Source organism: Oryza sativa, chromosome 1 (genome assembly GCF_034140825.1).
Source record: "Oryza sativa Japonica Group chromosome 1, ASM3414082v1".
In the NCBI taxonomy this organism is placed as follows: Eukaryota; Viridiplantae; Streptophyta; class Magnoliopsida; order Poales; family Poaceae; genus Oryza; species Oryza sativa.
Window position 1 is genome coordinate 33,738,971 of NC_089035.1, and position 25,637 is coordinate 33,764,607.

Consider the following 25,637-nt stretch of genomic DNA (forward strand, 5'->3'; position numbering starts at 1 on the left):
CCATGGCAATTAAGGACCGGTTCACGGGAAACCCTGGAAGACTTACAGCGCTTGCCACAAGCGGGAGTGGGTAACTGCTTGATCTGAAGTATAGCTCGACCCTTTCCTAGGCACCGGTGGCGAGGGTGGGCGTGATGGAGTTGGGTCGGCCGGGGTGTCCGGTTGTCCAGCTGCCGGATTCACCGCGGCGCAAGAGGGGACCGCCCACTGCCTTTTGAGGGGTGGGGGTGAAACCTTAGCGTGGTGTGGATGGTTAGGGGAGGGTTATGCGGAGGGTCTCGTCACAATCACTCGACATGGTGACGTGTGCATCATGGGCACATGATGACGCGGTGACATGTCGGTGGGTTGTGTCTTGTGGGTACAGTTGTGCACCTCTGGCCAGAGTAAAACTATTCGAATAGCCGTGCCCGCGGTTATGGGCGATCGACCAGATTCACCGTGATTAGTCTCACACTTAATAAATCGACCCAATGCACTGTAGTACAGGTGGGTTGGTTGGGCCTGTTCAACGTGGTGTAGCGTTGATCAGTGGAGATTTTAATGTTACTTTAATTACTCAACAGTTTTACTGTTTTGCTCAATAAAATGTTTTACAACCGCCTTTATGCAAATAGCCACAAACCGTCCTTGTGTTCCCCTTGCACGTCTGCATCGTTGGTGTGGCTTGCTGAGTACGGTGGTTGTACTCAGCCTTGCTATTATTCCCCCTTTTCAGAAGTGTAGTGCTTCTGAGCCGAAGATGGAGTTAGAGGACCAAGGCTCAGACCCCAGTTGAGTTTTGCCTGTGGAGTGGAGCTGAAGCCCCGCTAGGATCGCCTTTTTCCGCTGCTGCTGCTTTTGTTTCGGTGTGAGGACTAAGTGCCTCTTCTGTAAGTATTTTATGCTTTATTTACGTTTGGAGCTGTTTATTACTTGTCGTTTTGTGTACCCTGGCTGGTCCTGGACAGGGATTTAATACACAAAATAGTCTGGAAATTTGGGCTAAATTTCTGGGCGTGACATTACCCCTTCACCGGAGATCGAACTAAACCGATGCAGCCCCGCCCCCGCGTCAGGTGCCAAATTCCGCCGGTTGATAAGTAAAAACTCGGGAAAGAGGGTGGCGATGCGCCGAGAGTAGTTGTATTGATCGAGAGATGTTTTACAATGACCCCAGGTGTACATATTTATAACCATGGGGGATACTAGTCCTTGTAGGACAAAAAAGAAACTTTCCTAAAGATAAAAGGAAAACATAAAGTCCTTATAGGACATTAAACACACTTTCCTAAAAGATAAAAGGAAACTAACAACCTATTTCTAATTAATAGATAACTTGCCATGCCGCATCCTCCTTGAACCTGATCACTTCTGGATAAGCTTTCTTTAATAGATTAATTTCCTTAACCAAATATAGTAGGAATCCAACTATTGGTGATGTGATAATTCTCTTAGGGGTTTACCAAATTTCGGCGTTAACAAGGAGCTCGAGCCTGCGCCCTCCTCCACACCGCCGCCACCACCCACGCATTGTGGCTCTGTGCGCCGCACACGGCGGCGGAGAGGAGCGCAGCGCGACGCTGCGGTGGGGGAGAGGAGCGGCGCCTCGTTGGCCTCCCCGTCTCTCTCTCTCTGCCATCCAGTTCGGTGAAGAGTAAGGTAGAGAGGGTGAGGCGGAGGAAGTGGGACCTATTGATATGTGGGGCCCAATATTTTTATTTTTTTAGGACTGACATGTGGCTCTCGCATATTTTTTATTTTTTTCTAGATCAAACTGCCACGTAAACGCCACGTCAATGCCATGTAGGACGGAGACCTAATCAAAGAAGACACGTAGGCGCCATGTCAACCAAAACCGGGGACAATACTGCCGAGGTATCTGGTTTGCACTGGTTTTGTATAAGTTGTAGGATGGGTTGTATTTTGTTTTTGGGTTTAAGGACGACCATTAGACTGGACGACAAATTAAGCTACCAAAAGTGAACTTAATCCCACCAGATTGCCTCCCCTCGCGACTCAACAAACAGCCCAAGCCCAGCAGATGGATACACAACTCCAAGACCCCTAAACAGAAATGGGCCTATCCTCGGTTGGACCGGTCGTCCAGCTCATCCTGGCCCTCCTTATCATCCGCGGGCCGCGGCCGTTCCTAATTGGAAAAAGTACACCGAAGGTCCCTCAACTTGTCATCGAGATATAAAAACGTCCTCAAACCGTAAAACCAGATACCGCGGGTCCCTTAACTATATAAAACCGGTCATAATAGGTCTCTCGGCGGTTTTGATCCCGGTTTTGTCCTACGTGGCTGCTAAGTCAGCGTGGGACCCACATGGGCCCCACGTGTCAGGTGCCACGTCAACACCTCTCCTTCCCCTCTTCTCTCCCTTCTCTCTCTCTCACTTCTCTATCTGCGCAGGCTAGCCGTCGAGAGGGGAGGAGGCCGGCGGGGCGCGCCCGCCGCGCTCTCCACGAGGTGGGCCGCGGCGGCAGCGGCGGCGTCGCCGGCCGCGCCGTCTCCGCCCAGTTCGCCACCGCTGGCCCCCATCACCTCCACGAATCTCCCGGTGAACGGGTGGTACTCCACAAGCGCTTTCCCCAGCGCCTCCCTCACCACCCTCGCCAGCTCGCCACCGCCGTTGTCTCTCCGCCACGCTCCCTTTCTCCAGCTTCGCCTTCACGGCCGTCACCAAGGCCTGCACCGACCTCTCCGCGCTCCGCACTGGCATGGCCATGCACGCGCACTCTATCCTTCTCGGGTTTGGCTCCGACCGGTTCGTGCAGACGGCGCTGGGCGTGCTATACTCCAAGTGCGGCCAGCTACCTGTTGCACGCAAGTTGTTCGACGCAATTCGTTACAGGAGCGTGGTCGCTTGGAACGCCATGATTTCTGGGTATGAGTAGAATGGGCTTGCTGAGCGTGCGATTGAGGTGTATAGGGAGATGCAGGTGGCTCAGGTGGTGCCTGATTCCGCCACGTTTGTTGCTACACTCTACTCGCCGAAGTTCGATTCCCTCCTCGTCGCCGGCCCGCGCAAGCTGGCCCACGCGCGCCTCATCGTCGCCAGCCACGGCAGCTTGCTCCCGCTCGTCACCAAGCTCGCCACCCTCACCGTGGCCGCCGGCGCCGTGCACTACGCGCACCTCCTCGCGGCGTCCCACCACGCCTGCGACTTCTTCTTTCTCTCCTTGCTCACCTGCGCCGCCGCACATCGCAACCTCCCCGGCGCGTCCATCGCCGCCGGGAGATTCGTGGAGGTGGTGGGGGCCAGCGGTGGCGAACTGGGCGGAGACGGCGTGGCCGACGACGCCGCCGCCGCCGCCGCGGCCCACCTCGCGGAGCGCGCGGCGGGCGCGCCCCACCGGCCTCCTCCCCTCCTGTCGGCTAGCCTGCGCAGATCGAGAAGTGAGAGAGAGAAGGGAGAGAAGAGGGGAAGGAGAAATGTGTTGAGGTGGCATCCTGACATGTGGGGTCCACGTGGGTCCTATGCTGACTCAGCAGCCACGTAGGATAAAACCGGCATCAAAACCGCTGAGGGACCTATTGTAACCGGTTTTGTATAGTTAATGGACCCGCGATATTTGGTTTTGCGGTTCGAGGACGTTTTTATATTCCGATGATAAGTTGAGGGACCTTCTGTTTACTTTTCCCTTCCTAATTCCTCCTTCCTTCCTTCCTCCGCCACTAGATTTTTTCCCGTCTCGTGCCATTGACTCGCGGTGCGACGAGACGAGCCACCGGGATCTCCCGCCGTTCGGAGACCTAGGGGAGCAAGGGGGAGACTAGAGAAGGTTGCGCTCCATGAAGTCATGGTGCACCTTAGGTATCTTGAAAGGTTTTACCAAGCGACCTGGTTATTGAAGCGTGGAGAAGAGGCTCCAGTGCGGCAGGAGAAAGCAGATGAGTAGAGGTACGATCTCTTCAGGAGAAAGCAGAGCCCAGCTGCCCAGGTGGTGGGGAGAGATTATCAAATTTTTCGGTGGTGGTTTGGCACGGGACTCTGCCGCTTCGCTGCCTTCAAGGCTCAAGCTCAGGGTGACTGGCGGCATCTGACAGGTTCATTTCCTCTTGCTTATGTCTTTTAGTTGCAAATCAATTACCATTGGTTGTGGGTTTGAATTATTGGGCGAAATGCTCATGCGTTGGTCTTGAAATTTAGCTTTTTATCTATCTCTATGTTTTACATTATAAGTCGCTTTAATTTTTTTCTAATTATTTTTTTAAGTTTGATCAAGTTCATATAAAAATGCAACAACATTTTCAACTCAAAACAAATATATTAATATAATATATTCAATGCTATATGTAATGAAACTAATTTAGTGTTATGAATGTTACTATATTTTTTTATAAAGTTGGTTAAATCTAAAAAGGTTTAATTAAAAAAAATCAAAACTACTTATAATACAAGTAAAATAGAGAGAATTGCATAGAAGTGGAAGTGTGTCGGTGTCTGTACTGGTTCTACTCACCTAGTCACCTCCCTGCCACTGCTATTCTGCTAATAGTGTTAGAGAATACGCACGCACAGATAATGGCAAGGACGTCATTTAGAAGAGCCCACTAGTGCGTGTCATGTTGCTTATGTGCAAATTTTATACACTTTCTTGACTGACCAAAGGTTGTATGCGGTCATTTTTTTTTTCTCTCGGTGCTAGCTTTAATATACGGAAAGCCGTTTAGAGAAGATGGCATGACAATAATGGAGCATATATATATAAACTAGCTCGTACCCTGCGGCGTTGCTGCGGGTAGATATTGTAATTGCAAGTGTCCAGAGAATAACAAATAAAATTTTCCATGGAACAATCATGATGGCCAAATTGTATAATATATGGCTGAAAGTTCACATTATCTAAAACAAATATTTTTCGCTGCGGTCGGAGTGTATATTAAGAAGGAGAGAGTTTAAGCAAACTGTACAAGAGAACAATCAGAGCCAAAGCTCACATACAGAACCAGGACACTGGTTCGCCACACACACATGGTTCAAACTTCAAACATTACTGGGAGTCTGATATACATTTCTTTCTTGTCTTCCTGCAAATTTGTGTTGGCACTAGCTTCATACAGACCTCAACTCTACTGATCCAAGAACAACATGTAGGGCTACATCCTACATGTATACCCAAATACCCAATACAAACACAAAATAGACGAAGCTACCCTGCAATGCAATCAGTAATAAGATCAATAGTTGATACCGAAGCCACCAGCCAGCATTTCGGGTAAACATAGAGCAACAATGAATATAAGCAAGTCTCTTAAGAATTACGTTCTCATTTTGATAAACTGGCAAGCACGGGTGAATTTTGCATCAACACCCAACGGAAATTTGATTAGCATTCCTTGAAATATGTCACTGTTGATGAAGGTAAAAAAGTAAACACAAAGTGAAGCCCATAGAGCTTCAGTTTAGTTCAGGCATCAACATAGTTTAACTCATGAACCTCCAAATTAAATAAATTATTTATTTCATTATTATATATCATACCTTGGTACATTTGTCAGCCTCACGGCAGTAGATTTTGCCCATGTTGCAGTAAGTTACACACACAAACACCAAATATGCTAGTTTTTAAACTATTCTTGTTTCACTAGATTTAATTGCATTTGGTTTTTTACTATGCTATTTCGGAGTTGTTTAATTTGATAGTGGGGGCCATAGAGTATAATGAAAAACAGCAAGGTAATGAGAACCAGAGCATAGTCCGGCTAGAATATTTTAGGAGTCCTTTTAATGAGGTCCAGCTTGTTAAGGGTAGTATGTCTAGGGGTATTTTAGATATTTCCCATCTCTCTCTTGTACAAATATATTTTGCCCTTTGGGCCTAATCTAATTGGAACAGTTCATTCTCCAATTTCTCCAAATTGTAACATGGTATCAGACCCTTGTTCCAAAAACCCTAGCCACCAAATCCGATCATCACCGGCGCACCGGCGGCGGTGAGCCGCCGGCGAGCCATCATCATCGTCCTCCTTCATCCCTCAACGTTTTTGTCTCCAAGCAGCAAGCCTGCAGTTCGTCGTCGTCACCGTGTTCCTGTTCGCCGGTCGCAGCCGCCGCCAGTTGCGGCGCCGCGCCCGTTCCCACTTCTCCACCCACGCAGCCACGCCGTCGTGGTGTTCATCCACGCTGCTCGTCGCGGGGCTCGTTCTTGCCGCCGTTCGAGAGCCGCCGCTGTGGCCTCGTCAATCTACATCAAGGCATCAAGCAACATCAGTTTTTGGCCCATTTCTTGTCAGTTAGCATCAGCAAACCATCGTCCTCTCTGATCTGCAGCAGCAACAACAACAACTCCCGTTCACCTCCTAGTAGATGCAGCAGCTAGCCCATTGTTGTCTCCTAATTTCAGCAGTAGAATTTCCATGTTCCATTGTTTGTGTTGCAACATGCATTCTGCAGATTGTCATCAAGCTTGTATTCCACCACATGTGTTAGTCAGTTTTTGCGCTTGCTAATCGCTGCCATCCACTACTCACTCATCAATCATCACCATGCTTTGTTATTGTTAGCTACTTATTATAATCCAATTTTACTTCTCCAAATTATCATGATGGCTTGTAGTAGTCACTGGTTAGGTCATTAGCTGCTTGCTTGCTACTGTCAACATGTTCACTAGCATCCTTTGTGTCTTTTGCTAGTAATGTGCATCTCTGCTTGCAGTCCATCTATCAATATTGCCTTTTTGCTATATCCATCAATCCGTGTTCTTTACTAATCAAATTCCTGTGTTTCCTACCGAGTCCAGCAAAATCCATTGCATATCCTTCATTTTGTCGAAGCTGTGCCAGTCCATCTCTTCATGGTCATTTCATCATCACCAGCTCCCCGTCGGAGCTGGCCTTCATTGTCACTTCATATCTTCATCATCTCCATGTCGGAGCTTGTCATCATCATCATCAATCAGTGAAGGTCCGAAGAACAGTTTGTGAAGGGCCTTCATCAATATCAATGTCTCATCATCAATCAAAGGACCGAAGAACAGCTTGTGAAGGTCCATTGTCATCATCATCAACATCTCCGAATCAATGAAGAGCCGAAGAACGATTCGTGAAGGCTTCAAGGTACCGAGGGCCGAAGAACAGTTTGTGAAGGCTCCGAGGTCCATTTCATTGAGGAGGGGGTCTTTTCTTCTTCATCATCCAAGAATTGACACACTTCGACGACATCATCAAGACTTTGGAGATAGGCTAATATTTAGATTGTGTTCTCATGTTTAGTTTACCTTTCAAATGCAATGTTATTACATACACATTGCATTTGAGTGGGGGTGTTAAGGGTAGTATGTCTAGGGGTATTTTAGATATTTCCCATCTCTCTCTTGTACAAATATATTTTGCCCTTTGGGCCTAATCTAATTGGAACAGTTCATTCCCCAATTTCTCCAAATTGTGACACAGCTCATCTGAATATTAGAGAAATATAAATTTGCCACTAACATTTAACAATGTCCCACTTGTCTACTCCCTCCGTCAAAAAAAACCAAACCTAAGACTTAGATGTGATATAATCTAGTATCTGTCTAGATTCGTTGTACTAGATTATGGCTTAAATACTAGATTAAGTTTTTTTTGGGACGGAGGGAGTATGTCTAACCAAAATAACACAATTGATTTGCATATTGTGTTTTGCCTCGCATTGTGCCGAAGCAATCTTATCTGTGGCAATTGGTAGAGTTCTTCCTCTCACACCTTCTCTGCAATACAAACGCATCTGGCTCTGGTAACCTTGCACTCCTCTCTTAGTATTTCTTTCCTTCACGCTTTCTTGTCTCTGCTTAAGTTCTCTATCGTTTGGTACCATCATGCATTAATTCCTTTTTCCTCTATTTCCCACTCCAAACATTTCCATAACCACTCACATACACAAAAATAAAAAACCAGACAGAGAGAAAAAAACTTGTTTTGGGAGTTCTGTTGTTATCTTCCTCACAGAAGAAAAATCTCTCCATCACCATCTGTTCTTATGCCCTGCTTCTATTCATTCACTTGTTCACAGCTGCAGTAGTGCTGTTCCATGGCGGAGGTGGTGTTGGCTGGCTTACGTTTGGCAGCAACACCAATCTGTGTGAAGCTCCTCTGTAATGCTTCGACGTGCCTTGGCGTGGACATGACGCGTGAGCTCCATGAACTGGAGACCATCATCATACCACAGTTCGAGCTGGTGATTGAAGCAGCTGAGAAAGGAAACCACAGAGCCAAGCTGGACAGATGGCTCCGGGAGCTCAAACAAGCCTTCTACAATGCTGAGGACCTTCTGGACGAGCATGAGTACAACATCCTTAAGTGCAAAGCGAAACACAAGGATTCTCTAGTGAAAGATTCCACCCAGGTTCATGACTCTTCCATCAGCAATATTTTGAAGCAGCCTATGCGTGCTGTGTCCAGTAGGATGTCCAATCTGCGCCCAGAGAACAGAAAGATACTTTGCCAGTTGAATGAACTGAAGACCATGCTGGAGAAAGCCAAGGAGTTCCGTGAGCTGATTCACTTACCTGCTGGTAATAGTCTTGAGGGTCCCAGTGTACCAACAATTGTTGTTCCTGTAGTGACATCGCTATTGCCGCCAAGAGTATTTGGTCGCAACATGGATCGCGATCGCATAATACATCTTCTTACTAAGCCAATGGCTACTGTTTCTAGCTCAGTCGGCTACTCTGGTTTGGCCATTGTTGCACATGGAGGAGCAGGAAAATCCACCTTAGCACAATGTGTTTACAATGACAAGAGGGTACAAGAACATTTTGACGTCAGGATATGGGTCTGCATCTCACGCAAACTTGATGTTCATCGCCATACACGTGAGATTATCGAGTCAGCAACAAATGGAGAGTGCCCTCGTGTGGACAATCTTGATACTCTCCAGTGCAGATTGAAGGACATAATGCAAAAATCAGAGAAATTCCTGCTTGTGTTGGATGACGTCTGGTTTGATGAATCCGTCAATGAGAGGGAATGGGACCAGTTGCTTGATCCTCTTGTTTCTCAGCAGGAGGGGAGCAGAGTTTTGGTGACTTCTAGACGAGATGTACTTCCAGCTGCTCTTCACTGTAAGGATGTTGTTCATTTGGAAAACATGGAAGATGCCGAGTTCTTGGCTCTATTCAAATACCATGCTTTCTCTGGAACAGAAATCAGAAATCCACAGTTGCATGCACGGCTAGAAGAGGTCGCAGAGAAGATTGCTAAAAGGTTAGGACAATCGCCTTTAGCAGCAAGGACAGTAGGCTCCCAGCTGAGCAGGAATAAGGATATTGCCATATGGAAAAGTGCTCTAAATATTGAAAACTTAAGTGAGCCCATGAAAGCTCTGTTGTGGAGTTATAATAAATTAGATTCACGTCTGCAGAGATGTTTTCTGTACTGCAGCTTATTTCCAAAAGGTCACAAGTATAAAATTGATGAGATGGTTGACCTTTGGGTGGCAGAGGGGCTAGTTGATTCACGCAACCAGGGGGATAAGAGAATTGAAGATATTGGCAGGGATTACTTCAATGAGATGGTGTCAGGATCTTTCTTTCAACCAGTTTCTGAAAGATATATGGGTACATGGTACATTATGCATGATCTGCTTCATGATTTGGCAGAGTCACTGACTAAAGAAGACTGCTTCAGATTAGAAGATGATGGGGTGAAAGAGATACCAGCCACTGTTCGACATCTATCTATTTGTGTTGACAGTATGAAATTCCATAAGCAAAAGATCTGCAAGCTACGTTATTTACGCACTGTTATCTGCATTGACCCTCTCATGGATGACGGAGATGATATTTTTAATCAGCTATTGAAGAATCTGAAGAAGCTACGTGTACTACATTTGTCGTTTTACAACAGTAGCAGCTTGCCTGAATGTATTGGTGAGCTGAAGCACCTTCGATATTTGAGTATCATCAGCACATTGATTTCTGAACTGCCAAGATCATTGTGTACTCTTTTCCACTTGGAGCTACTTCATTTGAATGACAAGGTCAAGAATTTGCCGGACAGACTCTGTAATTTAAGAAAGTTACGACGTCTTGAAGCATATGATGACAGAAACAGAATGTATAAATTGTATAGAGCAGCTCTCCCTCAAATTCCTTACATAGGCAAGCTATCTTTGCTGCAAGATATTGATGGATTTTGCGTGCAAAAGCAGAAGGGATATGAGTTGCGACAACTGAGGGACATGAACAAGCTCGGTGGTAATTTGCGTGTCGTTAATCTTGAAAATGTAACTGGAAAGGATGAAGCCTCAGAGTCGAAGTTGCATCAGAAAACTCATCTTAGAGGTTTGCATCTCTCCTGGAATGATGTGGATGACATGGATGTTTCACATTTGGAGATTCTAGAAGGTTTGAGGCCGCCATCTCAATTGGAGGACCTTACAATCGAAGGTTACAAATCCACCATGTACCCAAGCTGGTTACTTGATGGATCCTATTTTGAGAATCTAGAGTCTTTTACGCTTGCTAATTGCTGTGTGATAGGAAGCCTACCACCCAATACCGAGATCTTTAGGCACTGTATGACACTTACCCTTGAGAATGTCCCGAATATGAAGACACTACCTTTTCTTCCAGAAGGTCTCACAAGCCTATCAATTGAGGGGTGCCCACTGCTTGTGTTCACTACTAATAACGATGAACTGGAACACCATGATTATAGGGAGAGCATCACGAGGGCAAACAACCTGGAAACACAACTTGTTTTGATATGGGAAGCGAATTCCGATTCAGATATTAGGAGCACATTGTCGTCCGAACACTCATCCATGAAGAAGTTGACGGAATTGATGGATACTGATATGTCGGGAAATCTTCAAACCATTGAAAGCGCTTTAGAAATAGAGAGAGATGAAGCCTTGGTTAAAGAAGATATCATCAAAGTATGGCTCTGTTGCCACGAGGAGAGGATGAGATTCATTTATTCAAGGAAGGCTGGGTTGCCGTTGGTTCTACCATCTGGACTATGCGTACTCTCTCTTTCCTCCTGTAGTATTACAGATGGAGCTTTAGCTATTTGCCTTGGTGGGCTTACTTCACTTAGAAATTTGTTCTTAACAGAGATTATGACTTTAACTACGCTTCCACCGGAAGAGGTCTTCCAACATTTGGGCAATCTTAGATACTTGGTCATTCGTTCCTGCTGGTGTCTCAGATCATTCGGGGGCTTGCGATCTGCTACCTCTCTTTCAGAAATAAGATTATTTTCCTGTCCTTCTTTACAGTTGGCACGTGGCGCAGAATTTATGCAAATGTCCCTTGAGAAGCTATGTGTATACAACTGTGTGCTTTCAGCTGACTTCTTCTGCGGTGACTGGCCACATCTGAATAATATTGGGTTATGTGGGTGTAGAAGCTCTGCGTCCTTGTATGTTGGTGATCTTACCTCCCTCAAATCATTCTCACTATATCATTTGCCAGATTTATGCGTGCTGGAAGGTTTGTCTTACCTACAGCTTCACCACGTGCATTTGATAGATGTTCCAAAGCTTACTACCGAGAGCATCTCACAGTTCCGCGTACAGCGTTCGCTCTATATTAGCAGTTCCGTTATGCTCAACCACATGATCTCCGCTGAAGGTTTCAAAGTTCCAGGGTTTCTCTCTCTTGAAAGCTGCAAGAAGCCATCCGTTTCATTCGAAGAATCTGCAAATTTCACATCCGTCAAGTGCCTGAGGTTATGTAATTGTGAAATGAGGTCACTACCAGGAAATATGAAGTGCCTATCCAGTCTAACGAAACTCGATATCTATGACTGCCCCAACATAACATCTCTACCAGATCTGCCGTCCTCCCTCCAGCATATATGTATATGGGGTTGTGAGCTTTTGAAGAAGAGCTGCAGGGCACCTGATGGAGAAAGCTGGCCAAAGATTGCGCATATCCGCTGGAAGGAATTCAGATGAATTGTGCTTCAGAATCACTACTACGGAGAAGCGCAAAGGTGAAGGTCCCATCAATGCATTATCAGAAGTACTCTATGTAATATTTATTTCATTCGCTCATGATCTTACGAACACATCATTAACTTCACGTTTCCTTTGTTTTGCAGACACCCCAAGATTTGCTCTCTCAGGTAACTTCGTCTCTTCGCCACCTGCTACAAGGTAGAGCGCCTCATGCTCATATAGCAGTTTCAGCTCTCTCCTGTAGTCCTGTGGTCTGTCCGGTTGTGCTGTCCACTCTGTTCCCTGCTTCGTCGATTGCCACATTTACGTTTCCCTGCTGCCTTCTACCGACCCACGCCTCCCTTCATCCGGTCTCTGCCACTGACGGCCCATGATCGTGTCCTTTTGCTTTCACCCCTTAAATGGAGTCTTGTTGGTCCAAGAAAATCTCTGTTTGTCTGTTGAACACTCAACTATCTCTCGTATTTTGTGTGATATCGCTCGTATTTGATTGCGTGATGTGATAATATATTGAAGTAATTGGATTTTGTACTTCGCACAAATATACAATATGCTACTGTACAAGTGTTTGTCTATGTAGTTTTCATAAAGCTTGTATGATTTGTGGAAGTTTCATATGTTTTTTTTAGCATGATGGTTCTCACCTCACATACAATGTGTCCTTGTTGAGCTGCCTGGCAGTTTGCCACAATTTGATTTGTCACCAAGCTGTTTCGTTGCACTCTCTAGCGCTTGTACAATTCCAGTTTGACTTCTTAGTTCTTATTTTATGACCCCGGTTGAGTAAAGATATATAACCTCGGTCTCTAGACATAGTTAAAAGTTATATTTTTAGACGGAGGGTGTACCATACATCCACTGCATTTGAAGCAGGCCAGAGCCGCTGGATACAGACGTACTGACTCAAATCGTGTGCCTGCTGTATGATTTATGCATATTTCCAGTTAAAATAATCCAGTTATGTTGTTTCATGCGAAGGTGTAATGGTGTATCAGCGTTTTCTTTTTTTCAAAAGATATTTCTAATGAATACTGCTCAAGATTACCAGGTTTTTCTAACAAAGAGCGAAACAATTGGCACGAATAAATACTCCAATCTCGGGAGAGAGAGGAGATAAAGGGGTCATTTGGGACAATACATTGTGGCCAACGCTCGGTGCACTGTCATCTGAATGGAAGGGCCATAACCCATCACGTCCTGTTTCTGGTTTTTGCCGTACGTTCCTTCTCCTCTAGCGATAGCCTCCCCGTCCACGTCTATTATGCCACCTCGTTTTGGATTCTCCACAAGCTGGCCTGGTGATAACCGAAGACATCTCACCTGCAAAGTCAAAGCAAGTAGTGCCATTTGTAACTGAATATTCTAAACTGGGGAGGTTAATACTTCATGATTTTTCACTTTGGAAGAACAGTATCGTGGATTGTGATGGCCATTGCTATTTTATTGTTAACATCATCCTTTTATCAGGGATGAGGAAATAAACTAACCTTTAGATACGTAACGTATGGTGATTTTACATGACTCCCATCGCCCATCTTCATCAGTAGGGCTAAAAGATCAGCCTTTGGACAGTCCCTGACTATGACTGCATCCATGTAGCCATCTGAGAACTGCATCACAAATTATAGCATATGCAGATTCCATGAGTCAAATAAGCTATATCAAGACTGCAAAATAAGTTCCTCCACAAAAAAATGAAAATGAGTACATGTACCGATATAACTATATCGACGGAAATTGTTTAATTACAAAAAACAAATCAGAAAGTTTTACCTTACGACAACACCAATATAACAGTAAACGATAGGAAATGATTCTGATGGGCTAAACCACACCCAAGATTTTACGACTAACAAGTTGGATTGGAGTGTTCCATACCGATGGTCCGATGCATACATGCCCAAGTAAACAACCCTTGTTCTTAATCTAATTCTAGCACTTCAATGCAATGTAAATTTAACAATCTTTATAATACGAATTTCGTGTGCCTTCTAGGGCGAGCCCTACCACGTGGCGCGGCGTGATTCACGGATTGCTCCTCACGCGCAATGGAATGGCAGCAGCCTCCTCGGCCGTCGCCCACGTGTCACGAGTGCGCTCAGGCAGCTGGGCCTTGATTCCTTGAGTCTAAATGGGCTGCACTTTGATTGGGCTGGGTTCATATGAGATTAGGGGAAAAAACACGAACATTCCAGTAAAATGGGGAGTGTGAACTGTGAAGAAGGGGGTAAACGGTGTGCGGACGTGAGACGAGAAAAGCATGAGAGAAAACGATCTGTGTGCATGCATAGGGCTGGACGAAAAGCTCGTGACTCGTTAGCTCGCTCGGTTCGTGTCTGGCTCGGCTCGGCTCGGCTCGGCTCGTTTGGATTTGTTAACGAGCCGAGCTAAGGTTTCAGCTCGTTATCTATAACGAGCCAGCTCGAGCTGGCTCGCGAGCAGCTCGCGAGCAGCTCGCGAGCCAAACGAGCTCAGCACAGTGTAGCCCACCTGGCCCAACAAGCCTAGTAACTCAATAAAATCCACCAAGAAAAAGATGCAAAAAGCCCATAGCCCATCACCATCCAACACTAACCAAGCAACCCTATACCAGTGACCATCCAAATCAATACCGAACTCTCTCGATCCCTTTCCTTAAAAAACAAAAGAAAAAAAACTCTCCCGATCCCCTCCGCCGCCGGCAAACCCACGCCCTCGCGGCGCCGCTCTAGGTCCCCAGCCCGCCGCCGAGTGCCAGCCATCCCACTCCACCTTTGCCTCGTCGTCTCAATCGCCTTCGTCGGCCGTCGCTCGGCTCTCTTCGCTCGGTCATGGAGCAACTGGATCCACCGCCTCCAAGACTCCAAGTTTTGAATCAAGGAGTACAGCTTCAGGACCACAAGCCTGGCGTCCTAGCCGCCGTCGGCCTCCGCACGACGGGTGAAGTCGTGGATCTGCAAATCGACAAGCTTTGTTGACTTGGTCGACAACCACTTCTACTGTATATGTGTAGACAAGGTGTGTATGTGCATCTAAAATCCAAATCCTTTTGCTCCATTTGCTTGATTTGCAACTCCAACTCCACGAATGTGCACACGAGCAGGAGGGCAGCGTATAGCTCGCGAGCTAAACGAGCTAGCTCGAGCTTTCAAACGAGCCGAGCCGAGCTAGCCTTTTAGCTCGTTAGGATAACGAGCCGAGCCGAGCTAGCTCGTTATCCTAACGAGCCGAGCCGTGTCGAGCCGAGCTGGCTCGATATCCAGCCCTAGTGCATGCATAACTGCATCTCCACTTCATATTTGTAGAATGATCCTTGTAATTCTTTTAAAGTTCATAATAGTACCTTCAGTCAATTATGTGCAATTATATACTCATAGGATGATTGTATCAAACAAATAATTACTTGTTTGTATTTTAGTTGATGAGAAAAACAAAATAAGTCAAATATTTATGTTACTATATTCGGGAAAGATAAATACAATACTTCAAATAAGAGCATGGAAATATAATACAAATATGGATGAAACCGTGAAATCATATAAAAGTTTTGTTGCATTCAAAACTTTTACATTTATAGAAATATATGACACTATAAATCTTTTACTGCCTTCAACCTAGAATATAAGAAATTTTAAAGTTAAACATGGTCATTAAGAAATTTGGTATAATTAAATGGGGAAGAATGTGATTGGATGGAAAGTGGATGTAAGTAAAGAAATTGAATGGTAGAGGGTTATGATTGGTTGGGAATAAGACGTTCGTAAGTTATCATCGTATGCTTTCTTGAAATTTATTTTCAGAATAGTATGTGGAGAATTTGTTATATTTTGGAACAAATTATAAAAGCTAAAAAATATTATATTTTGGGACAAATGAAGTAATAAATACTACTTAAAAACGCTATTAATAGGTTCTATCAAATATTTAATTTTTATAGTGCAAATATAAAAAGTCATGGCGCGCCTATTGGCACGTCAATTTTCTAGTGATTTGCTTCAATACAATCTAATCCTAATCACTGGTTTGTCAGAAAATGAGCATGCCTACTATTGCCTGGGAGGAAATAGGATTTTTTTTTCAACTAAGACAGGTTCGAAATTCAAAGGACACTGTGGACAAAACATTACTAGAGAAACAATTGGAACAGCGAAGAAATACAACGCAAACAGGACAGTGCAACATTTCGTCTATTGATATAGTAGGAAAAATACACAAGACCATAGCCCTAAAAGGCGATAAGAAAAACAGCCACGCCACAGAAGAGCGAAGAATTCAATTACCTTGGCCCCAGGAGCTGCCATGATACTCTCAGCAGCCCATTGCACGTTGTTGATCCAAATAGACACAAATGGACCATCAAGGGATCTCCATTCTGAACCTTGAAACTCAACGGAAGGACCTTGATAAGAACACAAAGACTTCCCAATCTGTTCTTGGCATTCTACAGTGCAATTCTCAACCTGCTTGACGACATCTCCATATGCCTCATAGCCGGGGGCAGGAACATACTGAATACTTCCGTAGTATTTTCTCAAGTTCATTATGCGAACCAAAGCCTGAAATAGTGCAAGAGTATCTTTAAGACTGAAGGCATCATTTTCCAACAAAGATTTCCAGACACCCAAACTTCCTCTTGCTTGGGAAGCAGGAAACTGATATTGTGACATAGTAATCACATTACTTGACCTAACTAACACGTCTGAAAATATGAATTATGTCAAACAAATTGAGGACAAATTCAGAAAATAGTAGTATGCATTTTTTAGGTGAAAACCTAAGGAGTGCGTGCATATAGCTAACGAATTTGCCGAACTTGTGCATAACCGAAATGCTACATATTGCATTTTTTTTTAGATAAGGGTATTTTTTACCTGGCCTCTATATCCAACCGGATATATGCAGCCTTTTAAATTGGAAAATTAGCCCCTCAACAACCCAATATAAAATTCGCTCCTATAAAGATTTAAACTCAAAATCTTGGGATGTTACTCAGCTCACCGCAATCAATTTTGCACCATACATGCCATATTGGATGTATGGTGTAAAGGTGCAAGTAGATGAGTAACCATTGATGACAGATATGATATAGTAAAGAATTGAAAAATAAAAAGGAAAACGTTGAAAACAAAAGCATACATACATAGAAATCAAAGCGTGCACTTCCCATCCACCTGTACTTCTCAGACTCAATATCTATATCAGCCACCAAACCTGAAATGTATTATTATTATCCCTAAATGGTGAGATGAGAGCCAAGAAAGTATCATTCAGATTCGATCAACTAATTCCAAGCTTGTGGCATACCCCAAGTCATATTCAAGACACTGAAAAATTTCTTCCTTCCCTGCACAATGGTGCATACATCCAAGGACTGACTGTAACCTGTTCAACGTGAAAGCTTGATGGTTCCGTAAAATTGTCCATCGGAAATTAGCAAATTGTCATCAAGTATATGCTTTATATGTAACGGAAATAGATCAAGACCTCTGATAATGGCAAATACGGCATTTGGAACCGAGTATGTCTTACTGGCAGAATGCAACAGCGATTTAGCCATGCCATTTCCTGTACCTGCACAAATTACAAGTCCAAGCCTGTTTAAATACTTTCAGATTTTGATGTACCAAAGTCTTGCCTAAGATGAATTGTTAGTACCTGCTGGAACCACCCCAATCGGTATCTTCATCGCTTCCTCCCAATCCATTCGTTGTAGAATTCCATTTACTACCTACACTAGAAATGGCAGCTTGAGAATCACTGAAAACAACGAATCACCCATTAAGAGACCCTTCAGAGGCAACTAGAAAGGAAAGTTACACCTAGACGTTTTTAAGTACTACCTCTGTTTTTTAATATATATGACGCTGTTGACTATTCATCTTATTTTTTTAAAAAAAATTAAGTGTAAAAACTTTTAAGTCAATAACATTTGACGATAAATTAAGTTACAATAAAATAAATGATAATTACATATTTTTTTTAAATAAGACAAACGATCAAACGTGTCTTAAAAAGTCAATTGCGTTATATATTAGAAAACGGAGGGAGTACAATGTAAGCACTGAAAACGACTCGAGCCAATTATGTGCTGGTTATGTACCAATCTGGAAGATATCTGATAAGTTTCATAATCAACTTTAGTACTGTGCAATTAAACTGTTTGGATGACATCGACCAATTATCAAGCCAAAAGTCGAAGGCTTTAGCTAAGGCAAATCATGTAAGGTGCAAATGATGTTGACCTTGTACAGTACAAATTAATCATTAATATTTTGTACTTGCAAATCTTTCTTCTTATTACTTTTTGCGAGCCTTTCTTGCAAATCTGGACTTTCCCCGATAGATATAGAAGTATATCCTTTTCTCTTAACGCAATCATACGCAAGCCTTTTACGCATTCCCCGAAAAGGATATACGAGTATATCAGTAAAGAAGTCAACCTGCACAAACCAATACGAGTATATCCAAACCCAGCCATGGCAGCAATGCAAACACGTTACAAATTCAACGGATAATTACTGAGTATATCGTCACTAACCTCCACGAGGACACCATCGCCGCTGACACAGACAATGCCATCGTAGCGCGCAAGGTCAAGAGAAGACGCCACCTGCCGGGCGTGCCCCTGATACCGGGTCTCTGAAACAAACCGTGAAGAGAAGTAAATCAAATATCTTGGGAGGAAACGTGAGGGAAACCACAAAACACCGATCGCCGATAAGTGATAACAACGTGCATTCCGCTCCGGAAACCTTGCATTGTGACGTTGACACCGGCGGCCTCGAACAGGGGCTTGATCTCTGCCTCGTAAATCTTCTTTCCGCATTTTTTGCCGCCGAAGGGGTTGACCAGGATGAACAATCTCTTAGGCCGGCCTGTGTCATGTTCATCAAAAACTTTAACGATTAGTACTAACCTTTCATGGATTGGATTGTTGGATAAGATCATAAAAGCAGAGGAATTGTTTCATCTTGTCTGAGACAGAGGAACCGATTGTTTTTTTTACTTTTGTGGCCTAGTAATGATCAAGAGGCACAAGGAGAGACACGTACGTACCGAGAGAGTCCAGGGAGCCCCTCATCCTGTCGCACCAGGCCGCGGCGGCGTCCTCGCCGGCGGCCATCTCGAACACGTAATCCCTCCTGCGCCTCCTCCGTCCTCCTCCTCCCTTCCCCGCACCCGCGGCGCAGGACACCGACCTGGCCGCCGCGTCCGCCGGCAGCACGAAGGCCTTCACGACCACCTCCTTACCCCTGGCCTCGACCCCGAGCACGTCCGCGTCCAGCGACAGCACGCGCTCCGCCGCGGCGCCACCAGCGCACCGCCACCGGAGCTCCCCTCCATCTCCGCCGCCGCCATTAGCTGCACCCGGCGGGTCGGTGCAGAAGAGCGTCGCTTCTGCCGGCGCGCCGTTCACGCGGACCTTGGCCGTGGCGCGGTGGTCTCCCATGGCGGAGGCGGAGGCGAAGGTTTTTGGGCGCTGGAGTGCCAGAGTGGGGATGGGGCGACCGGGCGAGTGGTGCGCGCGACGATGAGGATGATGGATGCGATCGATGTGGAGGGCTTCGGCTCGTTATAGGCGGGGAGCTGGGTCCAACGCGTTCGAACGAAAGCGAAGCGACGGATGGGTCTATGCAACGCTATTGTTTGCCGGTAGGAACCGGTACGCACGGCCTGTGTACCGATGTGATATTTTGTTGCGTGCGGCCCAGACAGATTATGCTGCTGCTGTGAATGAAGGACATGTTCACTATGTTCTTACTAAATTTTGATAAAGTTATTTTAAAAAAGTGACTATATTTTAATTTGCTGCTAAAATCCTACCAAACTTTTGGTAACTATTCTAAAATTTGGTAAGGTTTTTTTTGGCATTAAAGTGAACAGGTCCGAATTTGGATAATTGTACACTACGCGTATCTTCCTGTCACGTCACCCGGACGGTTCAACAAAGAAGTGTCCGTATCTGTTTCAGGGAAAGAAAGAAATAAACAAAAAAATTTCCATTAAATTAGTTTCTATTCGGCCAGCACGTACTTTTTCATCAAAAAAAGAGAGAAAACAACACAGCACCCGTCTGTCTTCATAGAGTAACGCGTATGTGGAGTTGTGGACAGCGTTAAGTGTAGCAAAATGTCAAGATGCAGAAACAAAAATAGGGAAAAAAACAATTTCGCCGTTGCCGGGGATCGAACCCGGGTCACCCGCGTGACAGGCGGGAATACTCACCACTATACTACAACGACTTCGATGCTTGAAATGTTTGCGAGTTAATTAATTTACTTATAATCATCTTTGCAGGATGCCTATCACTCATCGAGAAGATATTTTGCCGGGTCGGTCGAAGTAACTGGCGACCAAATATCATTAAGATTTGAGGGAAGAAAAAACAAATACAAAGGGTATGCTTACAACAACAGGAGGCTGTTGAGTTAGGGTGAAAGCTAGGCCTCAACCCCCACAAGAGCAAGTTTAATAATATAGCTAACCACTGGCTCCAAATCATCTATAGCTAATTTAATAGTCCATTCATACAATAGTTACCTATAAAAATATACTACACCATTAATATCCAGTCCCACCTCTCATACATAAATAACGACTTAGAGTTCCTGTTGCAGCCGGCTACAAATCTGTAGCCCGCTTTCTTCTCTCTTCTATTTTCTTCTCCATATGTGATTATAGCTGTCTTATAACTTGCTATTGTATCTGCTCTAAGCTGAAAGTGTAATAAAAACAGAAAAAGGGCTAGTTGCTATTTGTATCAAAGTATCCTGCTTCCTACCACTGCATTATCTCCTCCTTAATGGCTTCGACCAACTGGTCAGGGCTATTTGTTCGAAAATCGGGCATTCCGCTCTTTCCGTACCATCCAGCAAACTAAACATGCTGAAAACACATGCTGACGCTGTCGCATTCCCGAAAACACATGCTGACGCTGTCGAAATTGTAGCATTCCCGAAAACTCATCGAGAAGATAACTGTACATGGTAATATTAACCTCTACTCTCTCCGTCCCAAGAAAAGACAAACCCTGGTTTCCCTGTCCAACGTTTGACCGTCCGTCTTATTTAAAAAAATTATGAAAAAAATTAAAAAGACAAGTCACACATAAAGTATTAATCATGTTTTATCATCTATCAACAATGAAAATACTAATTATAAAAAAAATTCATATAAGATGGACAGTCAAACGATGACACAGGAACCCATAGTTTACCTTTTTTTAGGACGGAGTACCTCAGTCACTCCAGTGCATACCTACAGGCTACAGTGGTGAACCCGCAGGAATAATGCTTACTAAATCATCTTGCAGAAGTAAAACAAAAGAGGAACGATGACAATTGCACAAGCCAAGGGTTTCTACAGTAAATATCTTTTGCAGATATACAGTTTCCAGTCAAAGCTACAGCCTCTTTCTACAGTACCTTTTTGGCATGGGTTCCACCCTCTGATGAGCATATCAGTTGGGGTGGTTGAATGGAGAAATAGGTAACAAATGTAAGGTAAGCGCAGCTTAATAATACATAGACCTTGAACCACACAGACGAAAAAAGAGATAGGTACAAGAAGAAGCCTGTCGAGCTGACTATTGCAATGAAATTAGCAAGGCACTCCGGTGTGGATACATCCCCTTCAGTTCCTTCATCAGGGAAGTGGCCTTGCATGAAAAAATCTGACAGAAGCTGGTCCTTCTGCCTGAACCTCTCTATCATCCAATCGGTTACTTCATCTTCTGACGTTGGAATGTCACAGAGCTTAACAGTTCTGATGTGGATGTGGACTTCAGAAGGATCGGTGCCATATATAATATCCAGAAAATCTGGCAGGCGATGCTTATACGCTATTGTGACATCATAAACTGCATGAATCAGAATGCAGGTGCCAAATATACATGAGAACTGTCAATATCCTTGGCCAAAATAAAGAAGTAAGCTAAGTCCAAACATTATCACGTTCAGTTGTATTCATGTTTCAAGTTTTCATGAATGCAAGCATACGGTTCTAATTCCATTTACTGTGGTTGTTTGGTCAGTAACATTACAAGATATTTTGAGAATGCTGGTACGTACTTGTTCAACACATCACAAATTGGACCAGACAGAAAGTACAACATACACAATTACTCCTAAGTTGTTTGGTCCGTTTTGGATGCCCATTAACTCCAACAGTACAACACACTATTAAGTTGTTTGGTTCGCTTTGAATGCAAGATGTGCTTTCTGTTCATTAACTCCAATTTATAGTAAATCATTACAACAGTGAATGCCATAACTGACAACCCATGTAGGAGTGCTATCTAACAACCTTTTCTAAAACCAATTCCTGTACTTTCTAAACAGCTTCCCTTTTAGAAACTTGGTGGTTTTTAAGAACTCACGTTTATGACATACTTAAGAGTAAGACCTCCAATTTTTCACAGAAATGAAAACGGATATCTAGAAAAAAGAGACAAATACCATCACTCAAGGATCAACTGTTGTAGGTTCATATTTACTTGTTTAAGGGAATTTATAATGGTACCGCCAAAGAATACCATGGGAACAAGTTGTATGGCGGAGGGGGGGGGGGGTTCACCTGCATCTAGGGAGCTCTTCAACTCTTGCAAACAGCAAAGGAACCCCTTTGTCTTTGGAAGAAGAACATTTTTAAGTATAGGCAGACCATGCTCCGAAGCATATTCTTGACTCTTGATGCATTTCTTCTCACTAAGATAAGAGTAGTAGAGTATCAATCAGCAACAGATAGATAAAGAGAGAATATCATACATAGGCAATAACTCAATAGAATGAGAAACCGTTTCTCAAAGGCAGTATTGACAGGGGAAAATGCGTTCAGTATATTTGAAAACTTAGAAAGTTCGACAGATATGTGATTAAGAATATAAATTCTGATAGTGCAGGTGGATCATACTAAAAATATATTAATGAATTCTAAAGATAAATATGCCTTACGTATAATCAGTGCCCTCAGGGAAAACGGCCAACCAGAGGGGGTCTCTGGGGTCCTTAAATGCTGACAGTTTGTTCTGGATAATTGCTTCATCAATCTCCCATTTCCGTTCTACTGGGATAAACTCAAAAATGTGAAATGCCCAGCTAAAAACAGGCAATTTCATCAAGCTGCTCTTAAGGATGTACTTGATATATCCTAAATAGCCTTTCCTCAATGCAAGATCCCACAAATACATCCAGTCAACCTCAGTCCTGTGGTTGGCAAATAACAAGACACGCTTTTTTGGAAGTACACTTTCACCAGAGAAAACCACATTGGTCTTGTTGATCTTCTCAAACAAGAATGGCCATAAAGATAGCCACATTCCAAACAGAACAGAGGTCGCCTTTCTACTGTAATGCACGCTGACTAGCCGAACAAGGAAAGTAGTAATAGGGGCTATGAAAACTATCAATGTGAATGCTGTTGACAGTATGATCACCACACATGCTACACCGCGGCATCGTCTCATGGGAGTCAATGGACGGTGCTTTGACCCATTGTTCAGAGTGAGTGGGCTAGCATGCTGCACTTTCTTCTGTCCTCCATTGACATTATGTCCTTGGGAGCCACTTGAACCATTCATCTTCTACAGCTAAGAACTGAACCTACTCAAAGTTCAAAGCTAGGGTCTCGAATTATCTAAACATCCTGTAGGGTAGGAGAAACGAGAACTGCAAAAACAAAAAAACCATATTTCACCAGATTGAAGCATACTATTTTGCTTTATGCATTAGCAAATTAATATGAGAGAAATAAACACTGTTGATTTGCATTGACTTTACCATAAATTGCATAATACTCGAACTTTGCAGGCTGACCATCAGTCCATGCAGCTCAGTTAAGCTAAGGGCCAAATCACATTACAGAAATTTGGAACATGACATCACATTTTGCCATGTGCAAGAAACATATAAATCCACATGGGTAAACACATGATCCAATCTTCTATATGACTCTACGCATGCGTGCGCACACTGACAAATACTCCCTCCGTCCCACAAAAAATGAATCTAGGATTGGATGTGACTTATTCTAGTAAAACGAATCTGGACAGAGGTATTTCTAGATTCATAGTATTAGGATGTGTCACATCCAGTACTAGATTGTTTTTTTAGGGACGGAGGGAGTATATGGGAGTATGAAATGACCATCTACAGACAATCTTTTGTTTTGCCATTAAACAGGCTACAGTAGTAGATGGATTTAGGACATCTGTGTGAGTCACAACAATCCTCAGATACAGCAGTTATTGCACAAGTGACAAGTCCGTCACCTCACAACCAAATAAATTCTATATACCAAACTGAAATATTCCAAAAATATCATGCAGCCATCTTCTGCAGCACGAATGGTGTTGCACATTTCACGGACTAAAATATTTCTGTGTTTTTTTTGGGTAAGAAATAAACGAATTAGTATATGTTGGACTCCAGAAAATATTTTTTTGCAGATCAAATTCATGAATGATTGATTGTCCTCTATGTGTCCTATATTAACCATGAAATTGATTTTACTACAAAGAGTGAAAGAGATATCAGCACAATCGCTCAAATATTTTGCGCTTCTATTGAATTACATCTGCCCTCCTCAATTCAAACATCTCGGCAAAAGTATCGCCACTGTTCTACTTCTGCACATGTGAAGTTCATAAAAGGTTTCTTCATAGTAATTTGCAAGGAGTGGCATTGACGCCACCTTCACTCCTCCATAATTGGGGAAAGGAACATGACAATCCCATGCCTATTGCCTAAGTCCTGAAAGAAGCACACATGCCTACGTTGGGCCGACAGCTACAGCTCAGCGTGTAGAATTGACTTACAGGCTTGGGAGCTCCACCACGGCTAACAATGCTTGCACCCCATCCCAACGTCGCAATCAATTTTACCAAACAGCTCACCACAAAAAAACCAGGGGCGGATCCAACTTGGGACATGGGGGTTCAGTTGAACCCCCAAACTTTTCGGGGAACAAACAAACTGTTACTTGTATAGTTGTATTAAGGTTAAGGCTCTGAAATTAAGGGAAGAGCTTCTTCCAGATCTAGAAGAGAAGCTAGGGTTAACGAACGAACGAACGCAAGCAAATTCCAGACCCGATGGGAGAGAGAGATGAATCAGAAAAGAGGATGTGGATGCTCACCATAATCCTCTCGCCTGCTCTGCTCGCCAGATGGAGATCGCCGCCCCTCCCCTGTTCAGCCGCGACTCGTCTTGGCGGCGCAAGGAGCGGAGGAGACGGGAGATTTTCTTTCTTTTACGCCACAAAGGGAAGGGGAAGACACTCGGGCTGCGTATGGCTAATGGGATTAGGAGGGTGGGAAATGGATATCATTTCCCTTTTCTAGATTTCTGCCGTTTGGATAGATAGAAAATGGGATGTGCAATCCTGCTGGATTGAGGGGTGGATAGATTGCTAGGTGAAATTACCAAATAGCCCCTTGCCATTTTGACCCCTTTCTATCTTTCTATCTGTCACTTATTGCAAGGAGGGGTATTTTGGTCATTAGTCTAGAAACTTCATTTTTCCATCCATCAAACCAAACATGGGATACAATTTCCCTTCATACAATCTACCACCTCATTTTAACATGATATCATTTCCATTTCCCGTTGGGCATAATCCATTAGCCAAACGCAGCCTTGGAGACTCTTACTAATGAGAATTAAGAATTTGCCACTGGTCACACATGTCATATACACATAAGGACACATGTAGGACACACGTATTATAGACTGTGAGTAGTAAATTCTTAATTACCATTTTAAAAGTGGCAAAAAGTTAAAAACC

General features: G+C 43.9%; 3 protein-coding genes and 1 non-coding gene across 6 annotated transcripts; 1 reads left to right on the top strand and 3 right to left on the bottom strand.

Moving 5' to 3' along the window:
• The first annotated feature begins 3,618 nt into the window (after positions 1 to 3,618).
• On the top strand, positions 3,619 to 12,524 carry LOC9271927 (putative disease resistance RPP13-like protein 1). The gene is made up of 3 exons (XM_015790911.3): positions 3,619 to 4,036; positions 7,983 to 11,911; positions 12,020 to 12,524. Exon 2 carries the CDS (start codon positions 8,001 to 8,003, stop codon positions 11,871 to 11,873), a length of 3,873 nt encoding a protein of 1,290 aa, XP_015646397.1. The 5' UTR covers positions 3,619 to 4,036; positions 7,983 to 8,000; the 3' UTR covers positions 11,874 to 11,911; positions 12,020 to 12,524.
• A 333-nt stretch (positions 12,525 to 12,857) lies between these two features.
• On the bottom strand, positions 12,858 to 19,401 carry LOC4327845 (sphingosine kinase 2). 3 transcript variants are annotated; one of them, XM_026021581.2, is made up of 11 exons: positions 18,912 to 19,401; positions 18,588 to 18,730; positions 18,394 to 18,494; positions 18,157 to 18,295; positions 17,511 to 17,583; positions 17,340 to 17,426; positions 17,160 to 17,237; positions 16,996 to 17,066; positions 16,136 to 16,411; positions 13,364 to 13,486; positions 12,858 to 13,196 (listed from the first exon to the last, which is right to left on the bottom strand). In XM_026021581.2, the coding sequence occupies exons 1-11, from the start codon at positions 19,303 to 19,305 to the stop codon at positions 12,999 to 13,001; spliced, it is 1,683 nt and encodes a 560-aa protein (XP_025877366.1). In that variant the 5' UTR covers positions 19,306 to 19,401; the 3' UTR covers positions 12,858 to 12,998. The 3 variants fall into 3 exon arrangements, with proteins under 3 accessions (XP_025877366.1, XP_015646411.1, XP_025877367.1); XM_015790925.3 differs by lacking the exon at positions 18,157 to 18,295 and having other exon boundaries at positions 18,608 to 18,730; XM_026021582.2 differs by lacking the exons at positions 12,858 to 13,196; positions 13,364 to 13,486 and adding an exon at positions 14,623 to 14,809.
• A 625-nt stretch (positions 19,402 to 20,026) lies between these two features.
• Positions 20,027 to 20,098, bottom strand: TRNAD-GUC (transfer RNA aspartic acid (anticodon GUC)). Its single transcript has one exon. It is a non-coding gene; the product is annotated as a tRNA-Asp (tRNA).
• Positions 20,099 to 21,171: 1,073 nt separating this feature from the next.
• On the bottom strand, positions 21,172 to 25,157 carry LOC4327848 (probable 1-acyl-sn-glycerol-3-phosphate acyltransferase 5). Its single transcript, XM_015766581.3, has 4 exons — positions 24,990 to 25,157; positions 22,808 to 23,521; positions 22,431 to 22,561; positions 21,172 to 21,714 (listed from the first exon to the last, which is right to left on the bottom strand). The coding sequence occupies exons 2-4, from the start codon at positions 23,431 to 23,433 to the stop codon at positions 21,272 to 21,274; spliced, it is 1,200 nt and encodes a 399-aa protein (XP_015622067.1). The 5' UTR covers positions 23,434 to 23,521; positions 24,990 to 25,157; the 3' UTR covers positions 21,172 to 21,271.
• Positions 25,158 to 25,637: the final 480 nt, after the last annotated feature.